Raw genomic sequence first — 23,695 nt, 5'->3', positions numbered from 1 at the left:
AGTTTGTTTTTGTTGTAAACTGATGATTTATGCCTTTAGATTCTATCAAAGCACACCAAGAATGGTTCTGACTTAGCACCTGATAAGGAATCATCTGTGAAGTTAGAAAAGCTGAATGAGGCTGGTGACAAGTTGAAATTGTTTTTTTTATTCACCAATGCCTGACCAAGAAATGAGTTGATGAAATCTCATGGTTGTCACCTTAGCAGGGATAGCATTTTTCCATTCTTGGTGTTAGGAAGTAAAGAAAGGATGTATATCATAAGATACATGTGTCTGGATGTGTGATTTCTAGGAGAGAAATAAAAATGTTATTATATCTCAGCAATTGTGCAGCATTAATGGATGATAAAATGAGAAAATAATGGATGGGTATGTTTCACAGCTTATATTCAAAATTTAATTAATTAGAGTCAAAGATTTTAGAGGGAAAGAAAGAGCAAAAGAGCACTCAAAATAATTTAAAGTACTTAACAACTATCAAAAAAAAATGATCCAAGTAAAATGATCCAAGTATAGTTGATTCTAAACAGTTGGAGGGTAAATAGCTTGTTTTTGTTGTAAACCAACGATTTACGCCCTTGGATTCTATTAAATCCCACCAAGAAAGGCTCTGACTGAGCATCTTTTAAGGAATCAAATGTGAAGCTAGAAAAGCTGGAAGAGGTTGGCGACAAGTTGAGATTGTCCTTTTTTGTGACCAATATCTGACCAAGAAATGAGCTGATGAAACCTCAAGGTGCTCTTACCAGGGATAGATTTTTTTTCTTTCCATTCTTGGATGATTCATCCTGCTATTGCTACTGCCTATAGTTGTTCCATAACAGATGGTGTTTAAATAATTTACTCATATGCATAACAATAAAAATCATATATCAGGTGGAACATTGTTGGATACATCAAACATTTTGATTTTCTTTAGGTTTCTACTAATACGTATGATTCTGCATTTCAATTAGCCTTTGCTCACTTATTACTGAATTGACAGGAAATGGAAATTAACAGAAAGAAAAAAGAAAGTAAAAAACGAGAAAAACACTACTTGACTTTCAGACTAGTTATTGGATTCTACTATCATGGTCGTCATAATTTGGTCTATGCAACCTAATATCTGCTAAATCCATATTATTTGGAAAGCTCTGGTCATAATTTGGTCTATGCAACCTAACATCTACTAAAATTTAAAAAAACACAGCCTGGCGCACGAAACTTCTATTAATATGGGGTCCTAGGGAAGAGTCAGACCACATTGGATCAATTGTATACAACCTTATCTTGCATTACAATAGGTTATTTTTGTGACAACCCCATGACCATAAGGTTACAAAGCAACAACTCTACCATTGCACCAAGGCTCTAGTAAATCTATATTATTTGGAAAGCTCCAGAACCTCTAGACTGTGTTTTTTATTGTTCATTATCAATGTTGAGATCTTTCACTAATGCACCTCCCAACTGCTCTATTTCATTCATTCTCTTTCATTGAACTACAACACAAATATACTGTGGGAGAAAGTCAGTTATAGCTTGTGTTATACAAAGCAATGGAAGGAATTTTGCATTTCTTTAATTATCCCTTGTACTACATGATGTATGACCTTGCAATTTTCATATCATTCGGGCCAGAAGTAATTGTTGTTTGATTCCAACATTGATATTCACTATTAAATGCCCATTAAATTTGTGATCTTTCTGTAAAGAAACTTTTTGGGCAATCCTTATTTCTTGACATTTTATTTGATAGTAACATGTATTTTTCTAGTGGATATTATAACAGATCTGTACTCTTGCATTTTACATGTAGAAAATGACTATGTTAGTTACATACAAATAATTCATATATAATTTCATGATGCTCGTTAAATTTTGTTATTGCATGATTGAAGTTCATATCACATGGAAACTAATCCTATTTTTTGATGGTGCTTGGCAGACAAATACTAGTGCTGCTAGTTCTCTTGGAACATATTTTTTCCCACAAATTTCCCTCATATTTTTGGATATGCTTACGGTCTACAGGTGCATTTTAGTGTTTTCACTTTTCTGTTTTTTGAGGTCTTTCGTGTTTTACCATACAGGAATGAGTATTATAATCAATTTTCTCCTTAAACTATACTAACATGTTCATATCTGACTCTTCTCCACAGAATGTACAGTGAATTAATATCTAACAGTATTGCTGAAGGTGGTCCTTTTGCTTCAAAAACATCTTTTGTTAAGCTTTTGCGGTATGCGCCAATAGTTTGCTTGTCTTGTTGCATTAGATTTCCTAATCATTCAAATTCCGAAGAATTAGTCTTTTTTTTTCGAGTATGTTCTGTCAGATCTGTAAAACGGGAGACACTCAAGCTGATTGAGACATTTATAGACAAAGCTGAAGATCAACCACACATTGGCAAGCAGTTTGTGCCACCTATGATGGATCCTGTCCTTGGTGACTATGCCAGAAACTTGCCAGATGCTAGGGAATCTGAAGTATTATCACTATTCGCAACCATTATAAACAAGTATGCATAACTCTACATTTTGTCTGCATTATTCCTTGTATGTTATCTGGTTTTCTTTCAATGGGCAGTTCTACTTCGTGTTTTTTAGCCAATGATTCTCGAAGGTTTAGCAATGAACTGTAGACCTATTTCTTCTTTCCACGTGTGGAACTACTTTTGCTATGTTATAGTTTGAGCAGGGCATTCTTTTCTGTCCGATAAACTTCTTATTTACAAGACATTTATCTCCAGGGGGTTTGTTTAGTTTTTTTAGATAATCAAGAACTGCAATCAGTTTGTTAAATTGTATGGTTAAACTACGAGAACACTCATATGGACCTCCATCCTAGTTTGGTATGGCTATTATAAAGTAAGGTTTGTATCTTTTGGAATAGTTCAACTAAAGAATGAGCTAATTGAACTGTTTCATCTATGATGTCACAGTCCCAAATCTTTTTGGTTTGGTTTTGATCACTTTTTTACCACTTATTGTTCTTCATCCCACCTCTTTTTCGGTTATACTGTAGCTGTTCAATATTGGGCATCATCGGCTTGTACTAGTGCATAATGTTTACAGATCAATAACTAAATTACATGATGGAAAATTATCCTCCAAATCCTGCTGGATTATGGATTATATTATTTTTAAGGAAATTGCATACTTTTCCTAGCACTTCTGATCTTCCAGTGTCCTGTCCTGTCGAATTTCTTAACGGAATAAAACAGATATTGTTGCATTTGTGGGGGCAACAAGCCTTCATTGTCACCTCTGTTTTGGCATCTCTATGTACCACATCTGCTAACCACTACCCACCCTTCATTGTGGGGCTTCTTAGTATACACTACTACTGTTTTGGAAGAAACTAAAATTGGTTGAATTTGATTTTGACCACCATACCTGACCTTTTCTGCAAAATTTCCATAACTTCCAGAAAATGTTAATCTGCCATGCTGATTTCAAGATTTCTTTTAGTTTGCACAACAATCTAGAATCTTCAATACAGCTGATTAAAAAGCTGGCTGGCCCACCACGTTATAGTCAAACTCCTGCTACACAATGTTGACTGTTGACTTGACAGCTTGTTACAGGGGTAAAGTAAAAGCAAACTTGAAAATCTTGGTGTGAAAAGGGTGGTGGGATAAAATTTCCCAGAAGATATTTTGTCATCTTCTTCTGTACTGTAGTGCATCACAAAGATGTTTCTGCTGTGAACACAAAGATGTCCCATAAATCTATTCCTTTTAATACTGCAAGTAAAAAGTATTTCTTGCATCAAAACTTTATGTATTTTTTATATAAATCATTCGGTGATCTCAGATAGTGTGGTGTACATGTTGCCATGGTCTCTATGTTTATATTAGACATGTATCCTTCTATCTCTTATGCCTTTAACAGATTTGACTCATCCAACTATAGAACTTATTATTGACTTTTGAGCATGGGTTGGTTGTTCACCTAGATTAGCCTGCCGTTTTGTAGTTTATATTGTTGCTGCCTTGTGTTAAAATTTGTTGGCTTGTCACAAATGTATTTGAGCAGTTACTATCTGATTTTGTACTTTCTCATTTGAATTGGTTTCTTGCAGGTATAAAATTGTGATGATGGAGTATGTACCTCGCATATTTGAAGCTGTATTCCAGTGCACTCTCGAGGTGCATATGCACTTAAAATGTATGTCATGATTATGAGATTTTCTCTTCTGTGAGACCCCCCTTGTGTTGCAGATGATCACCAAGAATTTTGAGGACTATCCAGAGCATCGTCTTAAGTTCTTCTCTTTGTTACGTGCGATCGGTACCCATTGTTTTCAAGCTTTAATTCAACTATCAAGTCAAGTAAGCCATGATTTTTATTTGTTTATCTAACTACTTTGTGCATTGAATATTCACTAACATGTATGTATGCCATTGTTATATAATTTGAGTGTTTTTATTTTGTGTCAAATATTACTTATCTTATAACAACAACTAAGTCTTATTCCACTATATGGAGTCGACTATATAAATCCTTCTACGTCACTATGTTATATCTTCTATTATATCATCATCTATACTTAAATAAATTTTATCTTATTTTATTATTGCTAATTGTCTTTTTTGATCTTCCTCTTTCTCGTTTGATGTGAGTATTTATCATAGTTTTACATCGCCTATCTAGAATATTTATTGATCGTCTAAGTATATGTCTGTACCATCTTAAACGTGTTTTTCAGAGTTTTCCCTCAATAGATGCAACTTCGATTTTCTTTCTAATGCTTTCATTTTTTATTATGTCCATCATCTTATGTCCACACATCCAACTCAACATCCTCATCTCTGTAATTTTCATCTTTTGCTCATGTGCTTGAGTCATTGTCCAACATTCAATGTCATATAATATAATAAGTTTAACTGTCGTTTTGTGGAATTTTCTTTTAAGTTTTAGAAGTACTTTACAAAAATGATCTTAAATATTTAAAGTTCTCAGTTTTAAACAACTCGCCATCTCCTATTTTAACAATTATTTCATTACGTTTAATATTGTTAAATTTAAATTTCATATATTCTGTCTTTACTAAATTTAAAATTTTTCACTTTTAGTATTTTTCGTTAAAATTCTCATTTAATATTTACTCCTTTACATGTCTCATCTACTAAAATGATATCATTTGCAAATAACATGCACCACAGTATTGTCTTGAATGTGTTCAGTGAGTTCATCCATGATTAGTGTAAAAAAATAGAGACTTGGAGCTGATCTTCGATGTAACCTTATCTTGATTGGAAATGCTTCAGTTAATTCGTCTGAAGTCTTTACTTTGGTCGTTATATTCTCGTACATATCCTTAATTAGTTCAATATATATTATGCTAATATCTTTCTTTTCTAGAATTCTCTATATAATTTCTCTTGAGACTCTATCATAAGCTTTTTTTTAAGTCAATGAGTATCATGTGTAGATTTTGCTTTTGTTTCTAATACTTTTCAATTAGTTGTCTGAAAAGATATATAACTTCTATTGTCAATCTTTCAAGTATGAATCCAAATTAATTGTTCATTTTCAATCACCATGGTCTCCTTAATCTTTTTTATATTACTCCTTCTCAAAGTTCATGGTATGACTCATTAATTTAATACCCCTATAGTTTGAATAATTTTGTGCGTCTTCCTTATACCTATATAAGAGAACTAGAGTACTTAAGTCATTTATATTTTATTTCCCTAAGCACTTTCATACTTCTATCAGAATATCATATTATCCAATGATTTTTTATTTTGCATCCCATTTAAAATTTGATCTAATTCTGAAGTTTGAATTCTACGATAAAAAATTTAAATTTTTATACTCATTTAACATACTTAAATTACTTAAGTTGTTCACCTAAACGTTCATTAAAAAGTTGATGAAAATATCTTTTTCACCGTTTTTTTATTTCTCCATCATTTATTAGTACTCTATTACATTCATCTTTAATATATCTTATTTGGATAAGATCTTTTATCTTTTTCTCTCTCATTTTAGATCTTATCTTATGTTTTATAATTGCTTTTGTTTCATCTTAGCAATTGAAACTTGTGATGGATTCAATCATTTGGGCTTTTCGCCATACTGAGAGGAACATTGCTGAGACTGGCCTTAATCTTCTGTTGGAGTTATTGAAAAATTTTCAGGTCAGAATTTCCAGATCAGGTCATCTTATGATTTGGGCAGTATATATTAACAATTTAATATTCCTGTGTACTGACAGGTTTCGGAGTTCTGTAACCAATTCTATAGAACATATTTTTTGACAATCGAGCAGGAGATCTTCGCTGTCTTGACAGACACATTCCACAAACCAGGCTTCAAGCTACATGTTTTAGTGCTTCAACATTTGTTTTGCTTGGTAAAAAGAAATTGCTTTCTTATTAGCCCTTGTCTTTAAAATTTAACTTGGTTAAATTTCAGGTTGACTCTGGTGCATTAACCGAGCCACTATGGGATTCTTCTACAGTTCCATATCCATACCCAAACAATACAATGTTTGTTCGAGATTACACCATAAAACTACTGGGATCATCATTTCCAAATATGTCAGTTGCCGAGGTAGAGATAGAGTTCTTTTCGTCTCTTTAATCTCCACCTTTTGTATACTTTTACTGAACGTGTTTTTTTGTTCTTGCCCAGATAACTACTTTTGTTGGTGGATTATTTGAGTCAAAAAATGATCCTCCAAACTTCAAGAATCATATACGAGATTTTCTTGTCCAATCAAAAGAATTCTCTGCTCAGGTATTTTTGCCTGTTTGTTTAAATTTGCAGTTACTTTATCTTGATGGGCCAATTAGTTAATTTGATGTATTGATAGAGGTCTGTTCCTATTCTATACCTGAATAGCCCTTGCGAACTTGGTAACTAGTTTTTGTTTGTGCCTGTTGTTCAGAATGCAAAAACTGCAGCATCTAGACTGTACTATGTAGGGCTCTAAACTCTTGTCCAATGACTGAAATTCTTGGGATTTGAATCCTAGGATTTGAAAATTAAGGCTTAGTAACAGTTCAATTTAAATTATTTGGCAAACATTTGCCAAAAGATTATTGCAATTTGGTCAGAAATAAGTAATTTTTTAAAGAGTTAAACTTGTAAATTTATGCAAAAAAGTAGGTATGTAAAATCAATCATGTGCATATACACATTGAAGGGGACTGTATGAAAATGCCTGCACGTCACTAATAATTTTTTTTTATCTTGTTTCCACAGGATAACAAAGATCTTTATGCAGAGGAGGCTGCAGCACAGAGAGAACAGGAACGCCAGAGAATGTTGTCCATTCCTGGGCTCATCGCCCCTAACGAGCTTCAGGACGAGATGGTGGATTCATAGTAACTCATATAACTTTTCAATGCTAATTTCATAATTATTATCTGTTTTCCAAATCTCAACGAATGCCTCACACTACTTGGCTAATTCTCTGCTGGTGGTGATGTGAGGATGTCTATTTCTAATTTGACGTCCCTTTTTGCTGATTTTATTTTTATGAGAAGGTAGAGGAAACTCTAGCTTGCCATAGAGAGCTACTTGGACTGGTGATATTTTCAGGCTTGCTCCATAATCTGGTTGAGCCGTAGCTTCTTGGTAGAATGTATTTTACTAGTATAGGGCTAGCATGGTGTGTAGCATACCTCGGCTTAATGTATTTAAGTATAGGGGACTTGATGTTTTCATCCCAAGTTTTTTTCATAGAAGAATCATTGCCTAAAATCTCTTATGGTCAGCCCTAACAATGTCATGTGAATTACATTATTGCAGCTGGATCTTCGATTTTTTAATTATGGAATCTAAATAATTAACAAGATGAGTAATTACTTCTGTAAAGTGCAGTTCACAGGTTGGCTGGTGACCTATATGTGCTAACCCATTTTGATCTTGTTTGGTTGTGGTTGTTTTCCAACATTTAATGTTCCAGGTGTGGCCAACTTATTTTGGCTAGTCCTGTGGGTTTGCGTGGCATAGCCAAACAGATTCCCTGCCAAACAGTGATGGTATGCTGCGATGGTATAGATGTACAATCTGATACTAAAAAGCTAGCACCAAACACTACTACAGCAGAGCTGCACACTGACAGAGCAAAGGTCAAGTGTCACCATCAATTCTCACACCTTTTCTTGTATCAGACAGTACATGTTTAAGAAACCTTAGGATTAGCAAAAACTTAAACAGAATCAGTTGTGAGATACAGATTGTAGCTGTAGTTCAGTACGAATAAGCTTTAAATGCACATGGCGATGTTAACACACTAATAAAAATCATCTCATATGTTTAACAGATAGTAACAATCTCAAAGAGAAACACCTGCTCAAACTTTGAACAACACAATGGAAAGTTTACCAAGTTGTCTGAGAAATAATACTCACTCGGATGTGTCATGCTATCAAACACTGTCATTGGTCGTGTTTTCTTTTCCAGTGTCATCTTTAGTTGGCACAATATCTGGGAGGGATCCTGACCGCATGAGCTCCCTTACCTTTCGAAATTCATCGTAGTGAGCCTTGCGGTGCTCCTTGAAACTTAGTCTTGATTTATATATTTCAGAATCTGATAGGAAATGAATAGTAAGTCACATAGTTCACATACCAATAAGTCTCTTAATCTACATGCATTCAGATGTTATGTGTCATAGGGCATGAAAAAAGTTTCACTTTTCTTTATTGTACCATGCCCTTGTTTTTTTTGTTTTTTTTGCTACTCCATAAAGTCTATGCAACTATGTGATAATAAATATGAAATTAGTAATTGTGAACCTTCATCTTGCTTCGTGGCACCAGATTCAACTCCCATAGATGGCTGGCCCCCATTCTCTGAAAATTGTTTGCTTGGAGAAGGCAAATCATCTGAAATAGTTCCCATTGCTTCTTGGTCATCCAAGCATTCATCAAAAGCTCTTCTTGGTGATGAAGAACCTGCATGCACCTGAACTTTATGATTTATGCCCCATGGAAGTTGTCTGAATATAATATAATCGTCGAGGTCTGAAGACCTACCATCATCGTCCACCATAGGATGATAGGGCGTTTTAGGTTCAGTTATTTTCTGCCTCACTGGTTTGTTGGTTTCAATTTCATGCAAGTTTTCCTCATTCCATGTCACTCTAGGCTGACTGAAAGATGTATAAAATGTGCAACTCAAGCTTTATATTATCCAAGATGGAGAAATACATGCATCTGTTTCAGAAACAAAAATGGTGGCAGCTAACAATTTCAAATAAAAAAATCTGCATAATTTCTAGATACTGAGTCTTGTAGTAGAAAAAAATAAATTTTGCTTTGAATGATCATGAAGCCAATTTCCTTGTAAAATAGACAAGAAAACCTAAAAGATCATGAATTATAGGGTTTGTGAATTTTCAAGCCAATTGGATTAAGATCAACTAATTTAGGAAAACAAATTTTGGAAATCTTGTTTGTACAGACATCTAGAATGGCGAAGAAGACGAAGGAAAAGCAAAATGGCATGCATTAAAATATTTTCACAATTTTCATGCCACTTGTAAGTTGTAACAACATTTAAGTGGAATAGAAAAAAAAATATTACACATGATAACACCAGGCAAATTGCTAGTACTAACCTCATTGTTCAAAATAATATATTTCCTTAGCTATCAGTGAAATTCCTGATTGCTCTATGATTTCCCTGTGTATGTAAAAATAATTACAAGTTAAAACTGTTAACTTCAAATACAAATCTTGAAGCAAAGAAATGATTATTACAAGTAGCGCAAGCTTAAATTTTAAAGCATCGATTCATGAATGCATATAGCAAGGCTGCGTGGTAACTTTAGCAGGGGGGAAAAAATTGCAGCACACTTCCTTGAAAAGAAATGTCATGACAGGCCATTCATTAGAAAGTACATAATCAAACAAAATTCACAAACTTCTAGTGGTAAGTTGGAAAATACTTGTAAAGAGGATGTGGAAATTATAATTAAATTAAATTAAAATATTTTTGATAGTTATAGTCAACAGATCCCACAAATTATCTGATCTAGGTCAATGCCAACTTGTGCCAGTATGAAAAAACTGTGGAATAGTGGGTTCCATTAGAGAAGGCACAGCAAAAGATGAATTTGTGCTACTTATCAATAGTTTCCATCAGTCCCAAGCCTTTACCAATTTCCTTCTTCAACATGTAGATCATCAGGAGTTCACATCTGGTTCCTAATTTGTTCCTGCTTATTCAGCCATTCCAAAGTGAACTCAAGAAACCCAATTTGGACTGACATGGGACCCAAATCCAACAAATCCATGTCTTCCAATTCCAAATCAGGCATACTTGACGAGACCAAAGTAGCCTAGAAACCTATAAGATATTCATAATTGAATTTGCAAATACTCCTAGAATTGTTGACTCAGCAGAATCAACATCTTGTATACATATGATAAAGAATAATTGATCAATACAGTCGAGCCTCTTAACACTGTGGTCAGAAAAAAAAAATCTATAATACACATAGCAGTTATAACATTTTAAATGCTCGAGATTAGAAAACCATAATTACACTTTTATTGATATTTGCTAAGGAATAATGTTAGTAACCAATCCACAGAAGCTTGAAAGTAGAGAAATCTTCTGCGTGAACACTTCAGATATAATTTTGGATGGTGCATAAACTCTGAAGTTTGCATATGTGCGCACAATAGTGGTAACAGTATGCGTTTCATATATGTAAACATGTTACATATATAGAACAACTTTGAAAATTCGGACCATCTGATATCCATGTTTACAGATTTAAAAGGATATAAATTTTTTACACGGAAATGTGGTTCTGTAAGGCCAATCAAATCAAACATGAGTATCTCCATGACTCCATCCTCACATAAACAAGGAGTCTAATTAGCAATGCACTGTGAACATTTGAGTGAATCCAAAGCAAAAGAGTTTATTTGATTTATAATCAGGCAACCGACTATATAGCACTATCAAATGAAATGAACCCAGATTCTTATTGTAATGGGAAAATTCTTGTGCTTAATCGCAAGGCAATCCTTTCTACCTATGTTTATTATTCATCAACTTAAGCTTATTCTAGGTCCATAACACTCTCTCCCTCATATGCTAGAACCCCTTAAGGATTTATTTAGAAAATCTACTAAAAATGAAGTGGCAGCTTGATTATCGCAGTACAATTTCATAGGCTCTATAAAAGCATGTTTCAATTCGGTCACACTTATTGATCTAAATGTTATATTGTTAGGACCATAGCCTTATACTTTGCCTCTACCACCTGATCTACCATTATGGTCTATTTCTCTCTTTCAATAAATTAGATTATCTTTCAGAAAAGTATAAAAGTCCAATGTGAATCATTAATCTACGGGATAAGATGATGAGATTGTGGTAAAAGCAAGCATCTCCATGTACACATACAACATGAGTGGAATGGGCTCTAATTTAAGACAAATAGTGTGTAGGGACATACTTGAGAAGTTTGCCAAACCAATCCTACATCATCTTGACATTTGAAGTGTTCTTGAAAATGTGTTTACAATCATTTGTAAAAGCCTATATTCAATCAATATGAGTGCTATTTCAATGTCTAACTGTCATGGAAGAGATTATGAATTAGTCATAAGCCCAAGATACATTACTCGTATACAGATTCCTAGCCTATGTCCAAATCTCATAGCAAAAGAAGAAGCAACAAAAAATGCTCATAAGGATAAGATCAATGAACAACCAAACTTGAACCATTGCAACCCACGAAGCATAGTTCTTCTGTCCAATTTCTCTGTAGTAATCATTATGGAGCAATTGAGGCTCTAAAGGCCAATGGTAGGAAGCATCAAGGAGGTAGCCAAAAAGTCTGGCATTTTGAATTGAAGGTAGCCCTTGAATAATGCCCTCAAAAGCTGGAAAATTGATTTTGTTGTGCGAAGGAGAAGAGACCAAACTTTTGTTGTCTAACCAAGAGAAGTAAAGAAGAATCAAAAGATTTTGCTATCTAGCCAAGAGATCCAAATCTTACACCTCCTCAAAACCAAATAGGAGCAGATTGCATCATGTCACTCTACAGTTTTGGTTGAGCACCAGCACCTGGTCACCAGGTCCAGTCAAGCAGCAACAGAAGAATGATTGCAAGCAGAAGGTGGCTAGCATTGCTTGCACATGGAGAGGGAAGCGAGCTCAAGAAGATGCCACCAACATGGTGTTCAATTACAGATGGAACAACTGCAATCTGCTCTACAATACCACATATAGGTACTCTCGTGCATGGCACGAATTAGATGGTTGGCATTCAAATGATAGGGGAATGCAAGGTAGGAGATCAATTTTGCTTTGAGACCATGTAATGGGAGCATCCGTAGGGTTAAGTCTCCTCCATCTATGTTTATGATTCATCACTATAAAATTACAAATAGATCCCTAATATTATATGGTATCTACACTTAGGTTTCTAGATCCATAACACTTATATTAAGTTTGACAATATGAAAATAACAATGGGAAGAGTATCCTCCCTTTAGCACTTCAACCTGAAGTCATTCTGCATGAACAAAAAACTTTCAGTTCTTATTATGGAAAACATGACATCTATTTCACATTGCTTTTTTTGAGCATTTGTGTTAGCTGTCTCTAAATCAGGAATAAATGCCGGTTAACATGGGGATGTTAGATGCTTGTAAAAAAAACAAAGAAGCTATTATCAAGTAGACATTGCCAGTTCAAATAAAGTCCACCTGCTAAACCCAAATGGGTTGTTTATCAAAATGGTTAGCAGACCTCTGAAAAAAATAACAATATTGCATAATTATTATGGAGATAACATAAGCACCTGTAAAATAATGAACTTACTTGTACGTGTCTAGATAATTTATTCAAAAGGAAAATTTTAAGTGAGAAACAATATTGCATAATTATTATGGAGATAACATAAGCACCTACAAAACAGTGTATTTCTTTCAAAATTATACTCCATTATGAAAGATAGATTGCCAAACTAAATTGTGAGCATAGAACCGAACTGTAGGATCATGAAAATTAGTAAAAAAAAATGTATACTAGAAATAGATGATGGAGGTGAAGGATTATTGCGATTTCATTATTTTCATCCAGCATTTTACCATGTAAAATAGGTACCCTTCATTACAAACATTCTATAACTAGATTGAATGCACAGGCAACAAATAAAACACATTACAAGCAGGAAACCCGCATCTCTGATAGAATTAATTACTTATCACTGCTTCTGTAACACATTTCCAGGAAGGTACTAATAAAATAAAAACAATTAGATTAAAAAAGAGAGATGTGACTACGCATAAAAGAAAGCCTTCAACAGTTTTATTCCTGGAAGTGATAAAAAAGACATCGACAGGCCTATATTCAAGAGCGCATGAGCTATCCAACTGAAGGAATGCAAGACTAATTGTCCCGAATTCAGCAAGAACAGTTCAAGCCTATTTTAGAATTATCCATGGATGAAAGAAAATATACTTTTCATCCTACATGATGCGTAGAAAAAACAATCCTCGATAACAGTTTAATTTATGCAGATCATAATAACTGCCACAGAGAGCATATTAAGCAAAACTGGACCAGAGGAATGCGATATATGTGTATATATATTTTTTCATCATACATGAAGCATAAACACGAAGAAGTAGGTAAACCAGAAACCTATCCAGATTAATTTGAGCATGTTGTTTCTCGTCAAACAAAGATCCATCAAAATAACGCTTTTCCCCCACATGAATCTTGGAAAAAAAATCTAATTCTTAGTGATTCTCGAAGGAAACATAAGACAATTAGACGATGAAGCCGACGAACCAAAAAAAACAAGGGAGAAATTACCTGAGCGAGGAGGGGATGCAAATGGAGGGCAATGATAGCCAGCTGGTGGAACTATTTGTAGATCTGGAGATGCCAGTTCTTGAGAACAAGTGCTGTCCGCGTAACCGCGTCGTCAACGAGAGGCGAAACAGTGCCTAGTGCCGGCTGGCGCAGCTCAGAGCCACGGACGACTGAAGAAACAGGGAACGGGTCAATTCTCTCGAACTACTCTCGGGGTCCTTAAATAAAATAATAATAATAATATTTAAGAAAATTTAATTAAGTTTTAAATTAAAAAAATATTTAATGTATTCTGACATTATTTTAATCAAAACTCAGTTAAATAAAAATAAATAAATTTTAAAAATGATGCATTTTATGTTTCAACTTTTTAGACACATTTAATGGAATTCAAAATAGAGTTAGCACATAGATAAGATTAAGATGACTAATGATTCTTTTGAAATATTATTGAGCCAATATTGAATCATGTTTTGACACTAAATATTTATCGAAGCCTTTTTTTTTTGAATTACTTTTCCTATAATTGATATGTAGTGGTAAAAGATCATTTAGTATTCTTAATGTCTATTATGAGTAAACGTGGATCACATTGGGAATTTGTTTAGGATGGAGTGATGGTTGCATGCAATATACAACTGGCTAGAGGAGGGGTGAAAGGTTAAAATTCTAAAAATGGATTATTTTTTTTTGTAGACATAAAGGATCTAAGTATTAGATGTTTGTGAGATGCTCCTAAATCTAAATTGTATATGTAGTGAGAACAATCAGAATGAAATTACATAATGCTAACATAGGTTTTACATTGTTTACAAACTTTGTTCATGATGGTCTCTTTTCTGTTTACTCGGGCACTTCCTCTCCTCAAAGCTGCAATCGCCTCTTGCTATCTGAACTCCAATGGCATGGGAGGCAAAGTAGGTAAAAGTTGGTCGATTGCACATCCATTTCAATGAAGTCAGCAATGAGTGGAAGAATAGAATCCTCACATAGATATGAGATAAAAAGAAAACGAGTGCTAAAATAGAAAAAGAGCTTAGGAGAGAAAAGTCACCTGTGCTGGTGAAAAGAAAATTATATCTCTCTTTTACTTTCTCCAGTGACTAAATAGCCGACGGAAAAGGAATATCCATGTCGGATGTTACGCACTCCTCTATTATCATGACAGAAATTGATTAGGAGACCAGATCCAACCATCATTATATAAAATATCATATGACCCTAATCTATTCTCACGATGGATGATTAGGAGATCATATCTAACCACAATTACAAAAACTTCCTTATAAGTTGCTATATGTCCATCGGCTATTTGTCAGTCGTGCGATTAGGGGACCAGATCCAACTGTGGTAACCAAGAGTCGAACGTCGAGTACTAGATGGGCCAATTAGTTGGTCCTAGGTTGTGTCTTCCTCGTCTGAATGAGAGTGGGTGCTCAGGCATGCCAATTTGTTTTCGTACTTGGGCCTACCACCCCTTAGTGCTCGGGCATGTACATTTGAAGATGTTAGTTGGTGCTTGGGGATGCCAACCAACCCTTGGTGCTCGAGAATATCCATTTGAAAATGACCCTAGTGCTTGGTCCTACCTCGTGTCCAAGAATTAAGCCAAAGTGCTTGGGGATGTATGATGTTCGACAATCAAATCTGATTGATCGAAAAGTGAGATCGGCTACTCGAGAAATGACTCAAGTACCATCAGCTCCTATTGTAGGGCCTATTGACTTATCTAGTGAATCACTTCCATAAATCTACTACCAGTGGCTCTTATACAAGAGGTGATGGAGCAAGTCTACAATCCAAACCTTTTGGGATGATTATAATGAAGTTTGCTTTTCAAATAGAAATGAGGTGTAAAGCTAAGAAGAGAAGATTACTCAAAAACTTGTTCATTAAAGGCTTCCAACAAGAATCGTAAACACTTTGAGAGTTTGAACACTTGAGGAATTGGTACAAAAAAATACACAATATTTTCAACACCCTTGCCTTACCAAGCCAAAAAAATCCTCCAAAGTTTATACAAATGTTGCTTGAATGGGCACATTTTATCCACCTTACCAATAAAATAAGCTCTATCAACTGCTCTAGCTAGCATAGATGACCATTGAACAACCAACAACTATATATACCATTAGATGATTATAAATTCATTTCATTTGGTCGCTTGACTATTTTTCAAATATAATCTTTATGTTCACTAAGACTCTTACATCCAACCAACTCCATAGTTTATTAAACTATCCAATTCATTGAGATTCCCCTACATCATTTCTAAGTCATAAACTACCACTAGAGACCTATTATCCCGTATGATGCGGTGGAGATAATAGGGAGCATGTGGCAGGACTTGATTAGCACAAGGGCCATGTGATTAATCTAAGACTTGGTCAACATAAATTTTACGTGATGTGTCAACAGTCTTCGACCCGGCGAGCAATTGGATCTGCAAGCACTTAACTTGTCGACCTACAAGCAGTCTGACTTTTCGACCTCTCAACGTCCCAACACATGAAGAGGCATGGCAGTTATCAATATGAAGGGACATTATGGTTACAAGGGTACCTTGAAAGATGTGTGTCTCTTGAGTTTCTCTCCATAAGGCGAATCTCTTGAGCTTCTCTCATTATTTAAAGAAGCAAAAGCTTATTTCGCTCACCTCAAGCAGTTTAGCATAGTCGCCCCACAACAAGATACAAATAAATAAATCAGATGTGCAATAGGCCCCTTGGAGGGAGGGCATTCTACAGCTATCAGTCCTATGAATAGAACCTGTGCCCAAGGAAGCAAGTCTGCCTTCTAGGAACCAATTGCACTACGCCCTAGGGGAGGAGGACTCAAAGGAGGTATCATGATCATATAAGCTCTTCTACTTTTACTCAGTTCTTTACTCCCTTTCATCTTTTATTATATTCTTTTGAGACTCCATGATGATTTAGAGATCGGAGAGATATCACCAAAATAATTTATATGTGTCCTTTGACACGTGTTATTCTCCGCAGGATCAATTACACCACATTACAAGAAAAAAACAAGGAAAAGACTTCAACATCATCACTTTTTAGTCCAAAGTAGGCTCCTATGGTCGTGTCATCGTGGTGAGGCTTATGTCCAAAACACCGTAGATGGATTAAGACTTCAATTAGACCACCATATAGTTTATTATTGCATAGTTAAACGCATCATCTCTAGACGATATTGCTTAAAAGAAAAAAAAACAAACTCAAGATTAGGCATCATTTATAATTTCTTATAACTTTCATAGTTTCCCGTGTCTTCATCCACCCTAAAGACCTCTGATACCTCATCGTGATAAATACATTATCAAATTTTTAAAAATCATGTCAAAAATTCTAAATAAGGATGCAATACATCATCGTTATTTAAGATTTATTTGACACTTAAAATTTTGACTAGGTCTATTTGACATTCAAGGTTTTGACAAAACTTAATTGAAAGTTAAAATATTTTATATAATATCGAAAATCGAATTCAGGGCCCTAAACAATCACAAAATGCATTATTTTAAAATAAATTGTTTAATTCTCAACTACTCTTTTTTAATTTTCTTTTTTTGTGTGTGTTGAATTGCTAAGTAGGCATTAAAAGAATAATATAAAAGAAATAAAATAAATTATATGTGAAATGAATATGTAAAATTATTTTTTAAAATAAAATATTAATGTGCTAGAATAGTTATATATGCCTTAAAAAAAAGATACAATTAGACAAATAATTCAACAAAATTTATAATATAATTATATAAAGTTTCCACCGGAGCTGTATAACTAACCGTCTAGGTGAGTTATACAAATTGAACTTAATTTGTTTCTAAACTTCTATAGTTTGTAATAGTTAAGTTGGTTACAACGGACTTACTGAAGTGAATAATGATTAAATATTAACGAAATCGAAACAATGCTCTCTTCTGTTGTGATCAACTGTAGCTTCTCAATTTAATTCCTCATAGATGGGCTGTTAGTATAGCGAATTTCACGTTTTGCTAAAGTAAGTAATTGATGGATTAACTAAAATAATAGTTTATAAGTAAAAATACTTTAAAATTAATCTTTAATATTAATCACTTTTTTTTGGCATAGTCTGTGTGTGAATGAAATTCATTGATGGATAATGGACGTTGCAAAATTCGAAAGGCAGATCCATAAATTTTTTATATTATTTAAATAATAAATAGTAAATTAATTTAAATAAACTTGGACAAAGTTTAATTAAAAAATAAAATCAGAGATAATCTCATGATACTCTCAGAAGTTGAATTGATTAGTACGAAACAGAATTACTGAAGTGGATAAGGATTGAATCTCAACGAAAACAAAACAATATCTTCTCGATAATGGTCAACTGCAACTTTCCGATTTTACTTTCTCATAGATGATCGTGAAATCACTCGTGTGAAACTGCTAAATGATAGATTCTATCTTTTACTGAAAAGATAACCACGAGATAATAATGATAGTGAAGGATGATGATAGATCGTTTTGAACAAAAAAAAAATTGACAAATTTCAATTTAAATATTCCTAAGAACGAGAATTTCATCCTACATAAATTTCTGCTACTAGAAAATCCTGTTCCATAATATAATGCCTAAGAATGAGGTGCAAAAATATAAACCACAGGGGTGACTGATTTTATGCCATCTGATGTCCACAACTCACCAAGTATCATTAAAAAGATTACTATTGCAGCATTATTGACCAAATACCACAGTTATGAACAAAGCAAGTTACCAAGATATTTTCATTTCAAACAATCTAGAGAGACACAAAGAAAGGTGAGAGCATAACGAGATAAGGCTTTAAACTTTGAAAGGAAAGTAGTAAGGTTGCAATAACTTAACCTGAAATCTCCAATAAAAATACAACAGAACTCTTCGTTCAAGATAATTGTTTATTTCGATGCAACTGCAAATGTTTTGGCCGAATACGAGAAAAACATAATCAGGAAGTTTGAAAAGGGAAAACAAAAAAATCTGAATTATCAAAGGAACATTGAAGTTAACAGAGACCAGCGAGAGGATTTCTCTCAGGAAAGAGCCTTCTGCACCTCGACGGTGACTTCTTTAGGGGGTTTCTCGGCATGAAGTTGAGCGACAATGCCCTTTTTGCTGTAGTAATCAATGACCTAGAAATGCACAAAGATATTTCAGAACAGCAAACAAAATTGCCTATTGAGATCATTAGCAAGGTCGTCAAATTGTTTTTCATAGCACAGAACAATTTAGTGAGTTTAGGAACATGAATCGTAGTGAATCATGAATCATAAATTTTTACTAAAATATTCTAGAATAGGCTCAAAATGGTTTCTTTCTCATTTAAAATAATTTGTTGCATCCTGTACTTTATGTGATAAGGAGACATCTCATTTAATAACATAATATGATTGATCAAGTGCATTAACTACGATTCAGTTTGTTAATTGAAATCAAACTTTACAAAAAATATATATATATGTATAGGACAGTCATCGTGGTTTAAACATTGTCGACAGAATAAAATGAGGAAGAATATTGTAAACACGAAATCTATACAGAATTTGCATAGAAATTGACTGGTAACAACAATTGTAAAAAATATGTTGAAGCAGAGGCTCAGTCAATGCATTCATTTTTCCTTTCATTTGGCTCCATGAGAAGATACCTCAACTGGACAATCAGACAGCTCAGATGGAATATATGAACAGAAGAATGCTTGCAAACCACTACTGGAGGGATGGCTAGAAAGAGGAGGATGCAGAGTATAAATTGGTGGTTTGATGTTGGCAAGAATGTTCTACTTTTAGATAAAATGAATCTTCATACCTACACTAAGACAAGTACATGTGCACAAGAAAATAGGCAAACATGTAAATAGAAGCCGAACTGAATGACTTAAAGATGCAACTGTGTGAACTCCTGTAGTCTCCCAAGTTACATGAACAGTGTAAAAAAAAAACTAGAATCAAGAGCTTTTAATGAACAAGGGAGAAACCATACAGGTTCAGTTTGCCTATGAAAAGATTCAAGCCTTGACTTGAGGACTTCAGCTGTGTCATCCTTCCTCTGAATCAAGCGTTCTCCAGATACCTTCAAAGAAAAAGAATAAGAAAATAAAAAGCATGACAGAAACCGAATTAAGAAGTTATTCTGTAATGACATAGTGAGAAATTTAAAGATGTGAGACCACAACTTTAAACATTAAAATCCATTTAAAAGTGGTGGGAAAAAAAACATAATGAATGAACAAAGAAACTATAATCAAGTGAAATTCTAAGGCAGGTTTGAGGATGTTACAATGATATATCAACAAATCTGCTAGTATCCATGATCAGAAATGTTTAAAAAATAAAGTAATTTTTTTCTATAAATAAACAGGTAAAAAAATCTCAGGAAGGAATAATGAAATGTGCAGCATTGAGTTCATCAAGACGATCACTTTAAGATGAGAGGGACCAAGGGATTTCTGAATATAGAACTTGGACATGACAACCAGCATTATAATCTGCCTCCTACAAACTAAAAAATCATGACTGCTAAGCCAATAAAATCAAATGATGGTCAACTTTGTTAATTGAGAAATTTGAGTCATCATATTACTAGGGTCAAGAATTTCTGGAACCAGTTTTAGTTGTCATGAAGAATGCTTGAATATCCAGGACACTCCTAATCATTAGAACAAATTAATGGTGATGTTCCTCTTTGCTGGTTGCACACAGTCCAAAATGGTTCATACAGCAATGTTTAACCTCAGAATTCCCAGTAAGATTTTACTGTAGAAGTGGTAACATCCAATTTGGAACTCTATTAGAACTATAAGAGAAAACACCATATGCCTGATCACTAGCAATGTGGCCACAAGTGAGAAGTTCAATAAGAACTAGAAGCATGGATTAGACTAGAGGTTCAAATACAATGATCAGATTCACTAGATGTGGCCATGCTAAGTGGAAGAATTGGATTGAATAGTACAAATATCCAAACAATGTAAAAAAAAAGAAGTAATCTTCTTCATAGAATTAATGTTTGAAAGAATTAAAGTAAAACTAAAAGAATGAGAGATATATGTCACACACACTATCAGGGCGCTCAAATATAACTCTATAACTGAAAAAAATGACTAAAACCCTCTGAAAAGATATTAAAGAGCTCCATTGAACTTCTATGGCTTCATGCAAAGAAATTTGGCCCAAACTCCACGCAATTAAGAAACACGAAAAAAAATTATATGGAATGTAGTCTTGTAGCAGAACTAAATAAGTCCATTGTGGTTGAGCAAAACTATAGAGTAATGAACCATTTGCTTACATCATCGACACCAGGAACCTTTGGAGGATTAAACTTTGTATGATAAGTCCTGCCACTAGATGGATGAATCCAACGCCCAGTTATTCTTTCCTCCAAAATGGCATCATCAATTGCAAAGTTCAGCACCTTGTCAATCTTGGTACCTTGCTTTGCTAGCATATCATCAAGCTGCAGAAAGAATAAATAGGTTGAAAAGGGAAGAATAAAAGCGAAAAAAGTGAAACACAGTGAAAATTTCTCTACAGACAATAAATTCAGAACTGCAGACGAACAAGGAAAAATTACCTTTTCTGCTTGAACTACTGTCCTTGGGAATCCATCAAGAATGAAACCTTTCTGGCATGATGGCCTTTTTATAGCCTCATCAATTATCCCAACGACCAAATCATCAGAAACAAGATCTCCCTAGTATACAAAGAGCCAATGATTCAATAAGTAACAAGAATAACTAACCTTTAATCATACCAATTTTTTATAACAAAAGAGGAATACCTTATCCATAGCTTCTTTAGCTTTAATACCTAAAGGGGTCTTAGCAGCCACAGCAGCTCTCAACATGTCACCAGTTGCCAAATGACACAAGCAATATTCATCCTTAATAACAGGAGATTGGGTACCCTTTCCAGAACCCGGTGGACCTGCATGTTAAAATGCCATGAAGACAATCAGCAACACAATCTTGTTTATATCCATAAAGAAAGTTCAGGTTTAGCATTATGCAAGCAGTTCCAATAATTATTAACTATGATTACAAGTGCAAATAGAACCTGACATGTTAAAAAAATAGAGGAAGAAAAATACAACAAAATAATCACAATAGTATATCCATAACATTTCAGAAGGATATTCAACAACGAAAGGCAGAAGGCATAATGTGGAATATCGTTGTAACATTCAAAACAACAACACGAGCATCTACCAATAGATTCAGTAAACCCAGTGATGCAGCACAAGAAGAGATATTGTTGGAAGGATTGTGGAGTAGGAATCTGAAATTACCTGGACAAGAAGTGTAGAAAGATTGTAGAAACTTAGGTATCACACCTAAGGGTCCCTAGGCATCACACGGAGATTGCATCAAACAAGCTAAGAAAAAAAAACTCAATTTCTATTCCATATTCCATCATTCCAGCAACATACATATTTGTACTAGTAGATGGACTCATAGTAATGATAAAGCACTCATAAAGACTAGAAACATAAAGGACTCATAAGATGATGCAATTTTGAAAGTTAAAACACATTGGAATTGCTGAAAAATTATAGTTGATTTTTGGCTTTCAAACTTTCACTTCAAACCTTTAGAATTGTTTAACTTTATACCATTTCCAAAATAGGCTCATCATTTTCCAAAGTATTCTAAATTAAAAGTTGAGCTTTGGACTCGTTATTTCTGGCGCAAAGGTAAGTTATATGTTGTCAAGTCAATTTAGCTTTATCTATTGAGTAAAATATTACTGTTGTAGATACTGGTTAAAATTCATAAAAATTAACAGTAAAAGGCAGTTGCTTAAGTTCCAAGTTGAGTAAGCAACTGGATAGTTGTTAGAGATGATTCTAAATCACAAAGGTAAGTAGAAGAAGAAACAAATGCAATAAGAGCGATATCGAAATATAAGTAAGACCAGCAAAGCAACAGAAACTTTCTTGAGGTCACAAACCAAAACATACCCCAGTTAGAGACTATAAATTTAATCATCTTACCTAGTAATCTCACACATTCATCTCCACACTTACATGTGAGCTTAATTTTTAATACATGTTTCTTAATTGTTCAACACATAATCCATAAAGTATGGTGGATTGCAATACAATTTTATAAAATTACCCTCACATGACAATATAGTTCTTCTCAATTTCAGTCATTTATTCTTAATCTGATTAATGATATTCCTATGTATATCTCTAACGAGGAAAATCAGCCCTTAACTGAAATATTTCGTGGAGATTAAATAATCAACCTAAACAGACATAGAAATCAGTGCAGTTATGCACATGATAAGGCTGCTACACCAATCTTAACCTTACGGCAATCTATGGGATATCAACCTCCCCTTCTTGAGAAAGCTAGCAACTTTTTTTCCTTCTCATCTAGCAAGAGTTTATCTACGGGCCAAGTCACGCTAACATAGGAACAACTATGCATCTGATAATGATGGAAGACACATAAGATCCATGAAAATGGCAAGTACATCTCAAGCAAACCTTTTTTGTTTTTGGTAAATACTACGGTGAAATTTTAGCTGCAATTGTGAGGGGAGCGAAAACAAGCTTAAAAGTCGGATCCACTCGAAAAAGTGGAAAGCGACTAGCACACTGGTTCTAATTCCAAAAGAAATGAAGTCCAAAAAGACGTTTGTTTAGGAAGGAGAGACTACCTATGAGGATGAGGCGCTTGTCGGGCTTCGACGCGCATTTCATGCGGCGGAGGAGCTCCGTCATCAGATCCAGCGACGGAACGTCCTCGAGAACCACTTTCCCGCCGGTCGCCATCTTCGCGATCTCCTTCCTGCTCCTTCCTACGAGCGATCCAGTCTACGGCAACGAGACGAGGCGAAGATATCGATCCGAAGCACAGTCTGTTATTAACGCCGTCGAA

At 34.3% G+C, this 23,695-nt stretch overlaps 3 protein-coding genes across 7 annotated transcripts in view; 1 reads left to right on the top strand and 2 right to left on the bottom strand.

Annotated features, from left to right (window-relative positions):
• The window catches only part of LOC141828814 (protein EXPORTIN 1A), a 30,841-nt gene extending 23,066 nt beyond the window's left edge, over window positions 1-7,775 (top strand). The window contains exons 23-32 of the mRNA XM_074716204.1: window positions 1,934-2,019; window positions 2,148-2,228; window positions 2,325-2,507; window positions 4,073-4,139; window positions 4,212-4,322; window positions 6,030-6,137; window positions 6,215-6,352; window positions 6,415-6,552; window positions 6,634-6,738; window positions 7,207-7,775. Of these exons, the coding sequence (XP_074572305.1) occupies window positions 1,934-2,019; window positions 2,148-2,228; window positions 2,325-2,507; window positions 4,073-4,139; window positions 4,212-4,322; window positions 6,030-6,137; window positions 6,215-6,352; window positions 6,415-6,552; window positions 6,634-6,738; window positions 7,207-7,329 (1,140 nt within the window). The 3' untranslated portion in view covers window positions 7,330-7,775. The remainder of the gene's footprint in view (window positions 1-1,933; window positions 2,020-2,147; window positions 2,229-2,324; window positions 2,508-4,072; window positions 4,140-4,211; window positions 4,323-6,029; window positions 6,138-6,214; window positions 6,353-6,414; window positions 6,553-6,633; window positions 6,739-7,206) is intronic.
• Window positions 7,776-8,234: 459 nt separating this feature from the next.
• On the bottom strand, window positions 8,235-13,977 carry LOC141828813 (protein phosphatase inhibitor 2-like). Of its 4 annotated transcripts, none has more exons than XM_074716201.1 (5): window positions 13,798-13,977; window positions 9,572-9,636; window positions 8,988-9,103; window positions 8,748-8,906; window positions 8,235-8,541 (listed from the first exon to the last, which is right to left on the bottom strand). In XM_074716201.1, the coding sequence occupies exons 2-5, from the start codon at window positions 9,574-9,576 to the stop codon at window positions 8,378-8,380; spliced, it is 444 nt and encodes a 147-aa protein (XP_074572302.1). In that variant the 5' UTR covers window positions 9,577-9,636; window positions 13,798-13,977; the 3' UTR covers window positions 8,235-8,377. The 4 variants fall into 4 exon arrangements, with proteins under 4 accessions (XP_074572302.1, XP_074572303.1, XP_074572304.1 ...); XM_074716202.1 differs by lacking the exon at window positions 13,798-13,977 and adding an exon at window positions 13,624-13,790; XM_074716203.1 differs by lacking the exon at window positions 13,798-13,977 and adding an exon at window positions 12,684-13,602.
• A 4,654-nt stretch (window positions 13,978-18,631) lies between these two features.
• On the bottom strand, window positions 18,632-23,690 carry LOC141829438 (adenylate kinase 4). 2 transcript variants are annotated; one of them, XM_074716900.1, is made up of 7 exons: window positions 23,475-23,690; window positions 21,589-21,734; window positions 21,382-21,501; window positions 21,097-21,264; window positions 19,789-19,878; window positions 18,823-18,938; window positions 18,632-18,718 (listed from the first exon to the last, which is right to left on the bottom strand). In XM_074716900.1, exons 1-6 carry the CDS (start codon window positions 23,587-23,589, stop codon window positions 18,840-18,842), a joined length of 738 nt encoding a protein of 245 aa, XP_074573001.1. In that variant the 5' UTR covers window positions 23,590-23,690; the 3' UTR covers window positions 18,632-18,718; window positions 18,823-18,839. The 2 variants fall into 2 exon arrangements, with proteins under 2 accessions (XP_074573001.1, XP_074573000.1); XM_074716899.1 differs by having other exon boundaries at window positions 18,632-18,938.
• Window positions 23,691-23,695: the final 5 nt, after the last annotated feature.

Source organism: Curcuma longa, chromosome 5 (genome assembly GCF_044706935.1).
Source record: "Curcuma longa cultivar G26 ecotype Majalengka, Jawa Barat chromosome 5, ITB_CL_G26_1.1, whole genome shotgun sequence".
NCBI lineage: Eukaryota > Viridiplantae > Streptophyta > Magnoliopsida > Zingiberales > Zingiberaceae > Curcuma > Curcuma longa.
This window is presented reverse-complemented; position numbering and strand designations above follow the sequence as displayed.